Raw genomic sequence first — 10604 nt, 5'->3', positions numbered from 1 at the left:
ACACTTTCACCCATGACAGTGCACTGCTCCTTTGAATATCCGCTGTGCGTATGTAGCCCTTGCTGCACGGAGGCTCTGGTGATTAGCGTGATAAAATGCGTATTTAAATGTTCCTGCATGTGCCGGCACTGTCCCTAAAACTGTGGAAGGAAACCTTTCTGCAGGCTGTGAAAGGTAGTGGTTAAAACACCGACATAAAGCACATGTTATGATGTATCTAGTAAATATTCTAGGGAAAATTAAAAATCTCTTTAGAAGCAAAATAAGATTTCAGATGAAAATGTTAAGATGTTAAGATGAAAAATCCTTTGGCAGCTGGGATTTACAGCAGCATCTATTTACGTAGGTGGCAGCATGTCAACCGAGGGATGTATTTACTTAACAATCAATCAATTAGCCAAGGAGGAGCAGGAGAATATTGTACCACGTTCCTGTAGGTATTAAACACCTGATCTTGAGAGATCCTGGACAGAGCTGGACTCTGAATGCTGCCCAGTTTCTGATCTCAGCCTTTTATTCGATTAGAGCTAATTATGTGTTTTGAGGCTGTGACCCACCACCCTTATTTTCAATCAATAGGAGAGAATCAGGTTATTAACATGAAACCTAATCCAGGAAAGCTAATACCCTGGGTATGTCTCCTTCTGAGGCTCGAGAAAGCCTTAGATTTCTTAACCTGCTGTCTTCTGCTTGCATTTTCTGGACACTTTTGTGTCTACCAAAGGCCTCACTTAATCAACTGTATTTTCCTCTTCGCTGGCAATTGTTGGAAGCAGACTATTCAGTGATTTAGCTTCCTATCTTCCAATCTACCTCTTCTCCCAGCAATTCTCAAAGCAAAGGAATCAATTTGACCTTCTTCAGCGTTTTAATAGCAGCAAATACAACAGTTAGAGCACGGGATGGACTTGGGTTGAAATTTCTGTTCTTGGCTTTCTCGAGAGAGACTGGAAAAGCCAGCATTGTGTAGCAGAGTCGATCACTTTCCAGCATGAGCTCCCATAAAAAAAAAAAAAAAATCCTCATTCTTCATTTCTTTGCTTTTCAGCAGAGCCAAAATGGGCCCCTCTTTTCAAAATATCCATGGGGGGATGTGTTCAGGGAGAGGGAAGCGGGGCTTATGAACCAAACGAGCTGCTCCTTCAAGCAAAACGGCAGCCCCCAGCGAACTTCTCCATTCTGTTTGATGCAGAAGTGAGGTTACGACCTGCCCCTCGGGGCATCTCGTTTGCCAGGTGCCCAGGGGTGCCGTTGAAGTCCAGGCTCAGTGACAAAGGGTGGGCTTCGAGGGAGCTTCTTCAGGAGGTCCCTGACCTACAGCTGCGAAGATGTGATTCCTGCTCCATGCTCTGCTGGCACCTGGGCACGGCACGGCACCTCCCTGCTCTCCCGTGTGGCAAAGTCTGGGCAGCCTCTCCCTTCTCCTACCTTCCCCTGGCCCTGTGGGGGCTGCTCTGCACCCCCAGACACTGCAGCCCAGACACCACCCCAGCCTTCGGATGTCTGTTCCCTTCACTCTGCACCCTGGTCCCCAAAAGCAGTTCTCATCCTGCCTTGGCTGCTGCATCCGAAATGGGCACTCTGCCTTCTGAGGAGCCCACCAGGACACTGGGACACCACTGGGACACCCCAGTTGGGCTGGGGAGGCTGGTTCTGCTGCTGGTGGCGCTTCATGTCACCCTCTTCTGCTGGGCTGGAGCGAGGAGCCGCCGTGCAGGGCCGGGGAAGCCCAGGCTCCGCAGTCCGGCCGTGCTCGGCTCCCAGGAGGCCAGGCCCTCACTCTACCACGTCACTGCAGAAATCTCAGAGGATACGGTGGGGTTTCTCACACAGCTCTCAGGAAGAGGTAGAAGCCAGCATCTGGTGTGGCTTGGCCTCCCTCGGAGGCTGGCTTGTTTCAGCTGTGCATGTAAGCGTGTCACCAGGCAGAAAGTTCTGCAAAGCTGACTTTTAAAACGTGTCTTTTTAACTATCAAAATAACCACACTCGAGATCAGTGAAAGTGACTGAAAGAGGGGACTGAAGCGTTCACCGTGGCCCTGAACCCTTCCACACTAGGTTGGGAGAACAGGTACGAGCAGGGTTTAGGCTACCCGTTGCTGTGATAAATTACGTTGGTTTTCTGCTTTGGCACAAGTGTGTCTCTGAAAACACAGCCCCTGGTCACTGCATGGTTGTGGATTGGGGAAAAAAAAAAGCCCTGGAGGAGCAGAAAGGGCTGGGGAGAAGCAGCCCTGGGGGTGCGGGCCAGCGAGGCCCTGGGCAGCTCTTCCAGAGGGGCGTCTGACCCTGTCGCGGTGCTCCCGGCTGCGGGACCCCAGCGGCTCTCCCTGCCGAGTACAGCCGGCGAGGACCCCCGGGGCGCTGCCCACCGCCCGCTGCAACCGGCAGCTCCCCCGGGACGGCAGCGAGTGGTAGGTGAGGGGACAGCAAAAGCAATAATGCATATTGACGGAAAAGGAGAAGTCTCTCAGCGTTTCCTGCCTCCTCTCACGCTCTCGAAAATAAAACCCGCTGTTTTTGTCAGCTGCGGCACCTCGGCGCTGCCCCCGCCCGGACCGACCGGGCTGGGGAACGGAGCCCTGGCGAGACTGTCGACATCTCTCCCCATCAGTCTCACCCGGGGAGGGGGGACGGGACACCCCTTCCGTGTGGACCACCGGGCAACCGCCGCTGCTGAGGGGATGCCTCTTCTCCACGCTCTCGTCCTTCAAGCGTCGTTTCCTGGTGGCTTCCCGTGGGCAGCTCTCTAAAGATCGCGGAGGGTGTTAGATTGTGCCACCAAAGCGCTCTCAACTTTACAGGACTGCCCATCTAACACCATTTAAATTACTTCAGTCTAATTAGCATACCCATCTCAGAGTTCACTTTTATCTCTGGGAACACACTGGGCCGCGATCGCCACTGGATCACCCATATTTTGAATTTAAAAAGACAGAGCCAGAGGAAAAAGAGGGTATGGTACTGCAGAGAAGCAGCGGCTGTTTCCAAAAGAGACCCGACCCCTCCACCCCCCCCAGTCCTGCCTAGGCTGGGGGCAGTTCATCATTTCTAGCAGCGCTCCCCCTCTTCCACACTGGACTTCGGTGTGTTTTACAGAAACGTGAAAAAACACAAATAACTGCAAAGGTGATACCGGGCTTCGGATGCTCCGTGGAAGCCCCTGCCCCTCCGCGTCCCCGAGAGCGTGATGAACCGCGCCGCGGGGACAAGGGGCTGGCCGGAGGTCGGAGCGGGTGGGCACGGGGGGGTCCAGGCCATGCGAATACTCCGCTCTGGAGGCCTCAGGTGCTGCGGCCGCGCCGAGCCCTGAGCGGAGCCGGGGTCCGCAGCCTGTGGGGAGGGGGTGATCCCTTCGCTTCCCAAGGCCACGCATCACAGATAGAAGGACAAAAGGTCAGGCCGGGTTTATGATCTTCTCGCCACTTCAGAGAGGGCAGGCAACAGCAACTGTCCCTGGAAAACTCAAAAAAACCCCCAGATTTCTGCCGCGCCACCGTTCTCCTCTCGGCTGCCGTTTCGCCCGCCTCTTGCCGCGCACAATCCGCGCAGCAGCGCCCCGAGACGCGGTCGGGGCCGAGCCGGGGCTGGGGGACCCTCCGGCTGCAGCCGTGGGGTGGCGGGGGGCTGGTTCCCGAGCGGGGAGGGGGCGGGGGGGGGGGAGTTTCTGCCGCGCTGCGATGTCGCGCCCCGGCAGAAGATGCTCCTCGGGGAGCGGCAGGCGTTTTCCAGCGGCCGTCCCCGGGAGCTCCGGCCGGCCCGAGCCGCTCCATCCCGGCTGCCTCCAGCCCCCCGTCACCCCGAAGCGCTGTCCCGGTGTGGGAACGGCGGGGGCTTTTCCCGGGCGTCCGTGGGGCCCCCGTTTCTCACACCCGGCCCGAAACCCCAGGGTGGGGCCGCGGGGTGGGCCCGGGGAGCCGGGCGGGGGTCGGCTCCGCGCTGCTGCGGGCCCCCGCGGTGCCGCAGACCCGTTCCCCGGGGGCGGGGAGCAGATCTCCCCCCAGACTCCGCACCCCGGGGCCGGGAGCGAGGGTGGGGCACGGCCCCGCGCTGCTTTCGTTAACGCGCTGGCGAGGGACGGCGGAGCGGCGGCTGGGGGTCCCCGCACGGCCCCGGGGTGCGGCGGCCTCGGGGGCAGCCCCGGTCCCCGCTGGCCGGTGGGGCGGACACGGACCCGCATCACGGGGCGGTGCGGGCTCCGCGGTGCCCACGCGTGCCGGCGCCCCGCGTGTCCCCGCAGATCCGCGGGTCGGGCCGCGGCCCCTCCGCCGCCGCCTCAAGGCTCCTCCTCGGGCAAGGCCGAGCGGGTGGCTCCGCTGCCGGGGCGGGAGGCGAGGCGGGAGCCCCGCGGCCTGTTTTTTAGTACAATAAAGTGTTTTTCGTTCATTTCCCTGCGTGAGGTCAAACAGCGCTCCCGGGCTCCTCGCCGCCGCCGTGGCTGGGAGAGGCGAGGAGAGGAGAGCATCTGAAGGGAAGAGGGGGTCTACTGATCATTTGGCTGACGTATTTGGGCCTTATTTTGGGGCTGCCTCTCTCCGGGGCAGCGCCGCGGGGAAGAGCCATCCCCGGGCGGTTCGCGTTTCGGGGTGAGCCGGCGGGAAGCGGGCTCCGGCCGCCGGTTATTTTTGTGTAAGCAAATGAGAGCGAAGAAACGTTGGTGAAAAGGGAAGCAAAAGGGGGAGAGAGGCAGGAGCCGGTGCCACTCCAACCGCGCTGCGGGCAGGGATGGAGCCAGGCGGCCGGTGGTCCCGGTGGTCCCGGCCCGGGCCGGCCGGTCCTGCGATGCCGCCGCGCCCGGAGCGCCGCCGTGGGCGGGAGGGAAAAGTCAGGTTTTGGAAACAAAGTCGTGTCTACACCAGCTCCCGGGGAGGGGTCCCGGGGTCGTGGGGGGTGGGGGAGCGAGAGAGGAGGCCGGCAGCCCCCCTTTTACCCAGTCGGCGCCCCCGAATCCGGGCAGAACCCACCCGCGTCCCCCCTCCAGCGGGCTGTTCATCATCTCGGGGCGCGTTCCGTGGGGTGTGCGGGGTGGGAGCGGGTGCAGGCGCCGGTGGGCCAGTGGGTGACCCCCTCGCCGGGCCCAGTTTCACGAGAGACGCCCCGAGGCCCATATTTTTTGTCCTTTGGGAAGGGGAGTGCCGGCGGAGAGTCCCCCCGCGCCCCGCATCACCCCCGGCCCTGCCCTCCTGCTCGGGCAAGGCCGGGGGTGATGAGGGGCGCGGGGGGTCTCTCCGCCGGCCCCCAGGCAAATCCCCGTCCCGCCCCCGCGGCGGCCCGTCCCGTCGGGGAGCGCGGCCCCGGGGCTGCGGCGTCACCCCCGGCCCGGGAAGGGGAAGTCGTTTTTGCTGAAAAGTTGGTGACGGGGGGAGAGTCAGAGCTGCGCCGGTGCCGGTTGCCGGTGCCGCCGCTCTGCATCAGCCGGCGGAGCGGTCGGAGGAGGAGGAGGGGAGGGCGGCTGGTTGGGAGCAAAGTTTGATTCCTGCTACAACAGATGTCAGAGTTTTCTTGGGTTTTGGCTGCGTCTGGGGACATCTTGTGATGTTTTAGAGAACAGGACATGATCTCACATGGCGAGGAGCTCTTTAGTTTCTTAATCATTTCACGGTTCCTTCAGAGGCTTTTTTTCCACCTAAAACGTTTAGTTTCAGCTCAGTGATCAGCTGCAAAAGCTCGGCGGGGAGCGGAAGAGTTGAATTATTCCAACCTGCGAGAGCCCCTCAAAAAAAAAAAAAGGAAAGAAAAAGAAAAGAAAATAAAGAAGGAAAAAAGGGAGAAAAAAAAAAGAAGGAGAAAAGAAGAAAAGAAAAGAAAAGAAAAGAAAAGAAAAGAAAAGAAAAGAAAAGAAAAGAAAAGAAAAGAAAAGAAAAGAAAAGAAAAGAAAAGAAAAGAAAAGAAAAGAAAAGAAAAGAAAAGAAAAGAAAAGAAAAGAAAAGGAAAAAAGAGAAGAGAAGAAGAGAAAACGAAACAAGAAAAGAAGAGAAAAGAGGAAAAAAGAAAGAGGAGGAAGGCGATAACACGACGTGGAAACTTTTCTCTCTGTCCGTTCCCCAAGCCCTGACAAGCCGTGATGGAGTTGGAGAAAACCTACGCGACCCCCCGGGCCGGCCGCACAGGTGGGACTCGGATGGGCGCCGGGGGGGGACGCCGAGACCCTCCGCCCGTCGCGCGTGGGCCGGGGGCGGCGGGGCCGGGCCGGGGCGGGCGGTGGGGCCGGCTCCCGCCGGGGCTGCCGAGACCCTCGTGCCCCGCCGGGCCGCCCGGGTGTCCACCGTCCCAGCGGCCCTGGCCGGGCGGGCGAGGGCGGCGGGACCGGGGACCGGCGAGCGGCCGCGGGGAGCCCGGTGCCGCCGCGGGGCCGGTGGCGGGCCCGGGTGTGGGCGCAGAGGCGGCCTCAAGGCCGGGTGGCGGAATGCAATTCCGAAGCGATCGATGGGGCCTTTTATTAGTTAAATCGCCTGAATAATCGTTTAATCGATAAAGCATTTCATGGCGGCGCGCCGCACGCCCCGGGGGCGGGGGGGTGGGGGCCGGGGCGTCGGGATCGGCAGCACCGGCGGCTCTGCCCGCTGCGGCGGGGGGGGATCCCTGCGGGGAGCCGGGCCGAGGGGGGCTCAGTCGCACTGCCCGGGCGGAGGAGGAGGAGGGGAGGACATAGGGATGCCGGCGGCGATGAAGGCCAGGCAGGGGGGGTGCCGACCCTGCTCACCCGCGCAGGCCCCCGCGGTCCCCCCTCCCGCCCCCGGGGGGTTTCCTTCGGGCCGAGGGGACGACCGGCCCGGCGGCAGCGGGGCTGTGCGGGAACTGGCCGATGGACCCGTCCCGTCCCGTCCCCGCGGCGGCGGCTCGGCCGGCCCCGGGAGTTTCGCGTTCAACGAAAACTCGCCCCGCGGTCCGCCCCCTGCGGAGCCGGGACCCCATCCCCTCGGCGGGGCAGCGGCCGGGCGGGAGGGGCTCGGCGGGGCCGGGCTCGGCCGTCACCCCATGCGGGACAGGGGGACCATCCCGGCAGCCCCGAATCGGGGCCACCCGCTCTCGGCGGCCGGAGCGGGACGGCCTCGGCGCTGGAACCGCCGAGCCGGCGGAGAAACCGGCCCCGACCGCCGCTCCCACACCCACTGCCAGGGCTGCCGGGGCACCGGGGTCGCAGGGGCCTGGGAGACAGGGTCCGGCCGTCGGGGCTCCCAGGCGCCCGGGACGCTCCGTGGGGCCGTCGGGGGTCCCACGGTCCCCAGTTGCTCCGTGCACTCGCCGGGTCACCCACGGCCCTGGGGCGCGGGGTCCGGCCGTCGGGGGTCCCAGGGCCCCGGGCACGGGGTCCCCTGGCCGCCACCCCCCTCCCTCTCCCGGTCCCCCCCCCCCCGCCCGCGGTCTCGCGTGGCTGCACCCCCCCCCGGGCCCTGTGCGGGGGGCCCCGCCCCCCTCCCCCATTGGCCCGCTGCCCGCCAATAGGCGCCGGCGCCGCCCGGCGGCCAATGCGTGGCGCCGCTGAAGTTAACTTTTGCGATTGGCCGGGGCCGGTGAGTGACGGGCGGTGTCCCCGCCCGCCCGCCGCTGTCCAGCAGCGCGGTGCTGAAGCGCCGCCCCGCCCCCCCGCCGGGCGCGGAATCGGTCCCGGGGCGGTGCCCGCCGAGCCCCGCCCCCCCCGCCCCGCCCCGCCCCGCCGCGCGCCCCCGCGCCGCCCCCGCCGCCCCCGCCGCCGCCACATCCCCGCCGCCCGCCGCCGGCCGGCAGCGCCGGGCGACGGCCCCAGCCAGCCCCGCGCCGCCCCGCAACCGGCGGCCCTCGGGGGGGGGGGGGGGGGGGGTGCGGCGGCGGCCCCGCGGCCCCGGCGGGCGGCGGCGGCGGCGGCGGCGGGGGCGGCGATGGGCTCGGCCGGCGGCCGCTGACGGGGCGCCCCCGGTCCCGCGGGGCCCGCGGCGAGGCGCGGCGAGCCCGGCACCCCGCCCCGCTCCCCGCCCTCTCGCACACCTTCCCCCGCCGCCGCTGCCGCCGCCCCGCCCGGCGCCGCGAGTCGCTGCCGGCGGCGCGGCGGGGGGCGGCACAGGCGGAGCGCGCCGCCGCCCCGGCACCGAGCCCCGCCGACGGGGCGCCCGCCCCCGCCGCCGCCCGCCCCGGCCGCCGCCGCGCAGCCGCCGGCGCCGCCAGCACAAAGAGCCGTCGGGGAGGCAGCGCCGGGGCCGCCCGACCGACGCGACCGCCCCCGCCTCGGAGCCGGCCGGCGGGAGCCGCGGCTCGGCGGCCGCCCGGGGAGCGGCCGGGGGCAGAGGTGCAGCCCGGGGCGGCCGCTCCTTGCCCCCCTTCTCCCCGCCGACGGAGCCACCGGAGGTTGGAGCCGCGCTCGGCCGGCGCTGTCGGATACCGGCACCCGCTGGGGGCGGGACTCGTCGGGGTGCTGTGGTTTTTTTTTGCTTTTGCTCTTTTTGGGTTTGGTGTGTTTTGGTTTTTGGTTGGGTTTTTTTTTTGTTGTTGTTGTTGTTGTTGTTGTTTTTTTGGGGCTTTTTCTTCGCCCCTGCCCCCCTCCTCCCCCAGCCCCAAAGCCGGGCGCCGCCGGCGAATCGAGACCTGCTCGGCGAGGCCGCCGCGGCCCGGACCGCTCCGATGGAAATACACTGTAAGCACGACCCGTTTGCAGCAATGCATAGTAAGTAGGCTGCCAGTTCAACTTCTCTGACACGGCCGCGACGGGCCCGGCGCGATCGCGGACGGGGCTGGCTCTCCGCGCCTGCCGGCGGCTCCGAGGGTCCGGACGGACGGCGGTCCGGGACCCCCGGGAAGGGCGGCCGCGCCGCGGGGATGCTTTTGCCGGTGTAGGGACGGCGGCGGGATGCTGCGGGCAGCGAGCTTGTCCGGGATTTGTTTTCCCGTAGAGAAAGAGCCGATGTGAATATCTGTTTAAGTGCACACATAGATATACACACGCGCCTGTGTATGTTTATCTATTTGTACATATCCACGCACGCTTAAGTGTATGTGTGTGTATGAATATATATATATATGCACGTGTGTGTCTGTGTATCTATTTTTTCTCCCTAAACCAAATCTCTGGGAAGAAAGCCGCCCGGTATTCCCGACGAACGGAAAAGTTTGCTGTACGATATTTCCCTTCTGTTTCAACATTTTGATATTCGTTAATTAAAAAAAAAACAAAAACAAACCAACAAAATAATATTAATAATTTTTAAAAGGGCAAACGAATATGAAGGGCACGGAGCGGGGCTGGAGGGAAGATTTTTCTCTTTTTAAGCATGCGAGGAGAGGCAGGTCGGTTCCTTGGCGACCTGGGCGCCGGGCAGCGCGGCCGAGGAGGAGCGGGCGGCAGAACTGGTTAAGTTAACAGGTCGTGCGCGATGGGTTTGCCTGGGATTTGTTGTGCTTGAGAGGTCGGGGAAGACTTATCCATTAGCACGGCGTTATGTGAAATGACATCTTCTCTCACGGTGAGTTAAACGCTGCATTACGGCGAGAGATTGCGAGGAAATTTAAGGTAGAACTAATCGCATTTCCTGGTGCACCGCAGCCCTTCAGCGAAAAGAAATTTGTTTGCGAAATAAACCCTCCAGCGCTAGGGCTGGAATTCTGCCTCGCTCCGTCCGCCCCTCGCTGGCCGCTGGTCCGCCCGCTCCCCCCCCGCTCCGCCCGTCCCGGAGGTGGCTCTCACCGTGGAACCGCCGCTGCCGCCCCCTGTGAAAACGGACTTTCCCTCCCGCCACAGCCCGGCGTTTCAAACCCGCCTTTATTCTGCTCCCCTCATTGAACCCAACCGCATTTTTCCAAGGAGAACTTTCCGGGGGGAAAGCCGGCGGTGCGGGGCGCGGGGGGACGCGGAGCCCCCTGCCCGCCCGCTCCCGGACCCGCAGCCCACGCGGGACGGGGTGCCCGCGGGGGGATGGACACCCCGGGAGGGAGAAGCCGCGGCGGGTTTCCACGGCGCCCTCCGTCATTCGCAGCCGTGGAAAATCGATACCTTCCGCAGGAATTTCGGGGCAAAACAGAAAGAAAATAAAACAAAACCCCGGTGCCTTCGCTCTGGGCCCGGCCGCAGCGGGGGGAGACCCCTGGGCCGTTCGCCGCCGAACGACCTCCGCACCCGCTGCGCCCCCGGGGTGGGGATGGGGGGGGGGCAAGCGGCCCCGGTGAAACTCTGCGGAGGGGGCCGGGGCAGCGGCGGGGGCTGCCGCCGCGGGGGGAGCGGGGCCGGGGCGGTCCCGAGCGGGGGTTCGGCCACTTCTGGCTCCCTCGTCCCGCGTGGGCAGAGCCCGGGGCCGTTGCGGGCCCCAGGGCGGGCGGGGAGCAGCCGGGGCGGCCCCGACCCCCGCGGGCAGCTCGCCGGGACCGGCCGCCGCTCGGACCGGCCCGTCCTCCGCCCGCTCCGGCTTCCCCGCCCGGGCAGGGACCGCGGACCCCGCACCAGCTCCCCCCGCCCGAAAGCGCCCCCGAACCTCGCCCCCGTACCCGCTCCCCCCGCGGGGGGCTCCGGGCTGCGGGCGGGGAACGGGTCAATACACGGGCCCCGCTCCCCCAGCCCCGCACCGGGCCGGGGGCCGGAGCCCCGTGTCCCCCCGCAGCCCCCCGGCCCGGGGGCCCCCCGGCTGCCGCCGCCGCTGTCC

At 64.9% G+C, this 10604-nt stretch overlaps 1 protein-coding gene across 7 annotated transcripts in view; it reads left to right on the top strand.

Annotated features, from left to right (window-relative positions):
• Positions 1-6064: 6064 nt before the first annotated feature.
• Positions 6065-10604, top strand: part of PAX5 (paired box 5) — a 135546-nt gene continuing 131006 nt past the window's right edge. For 5 of the 7 annotated variants that reach the window (XM_074165795.1, XM_074165794.1, XM_074165792.1 and 2 more), the window contains exon 1: positions 6065-6110. In XM_074165795.1, the coding sequence (XP_074021896.1) occupies positions 6065-6110 (46 nt within the window). Of the gene's footprint in view, positions 6111-8595; positions 8639-10604 lie in introns of those variants that run through there. The other 2 variants (XM_074165793.1, XM_074165790.1) reach the window with 1 other exon arrangement.

Source organism: Numenius arquata, chromosome Z (genome assembly GCF_964106895.1).
Source record: "Numenius arquata chromosome Z, bNumArq3.hap1.1, whole genome shotgun sequence".
NCBI lineage: Eukaryota > Metazoa > Chordata > Aves > Charadriiformes > Scolopacidae > Numenius > Numenius arquata.
Note: the sequence above shows the minus strand (reverse complement) of the source record. Positions and strands in the feature narration are given on the sequence as shown.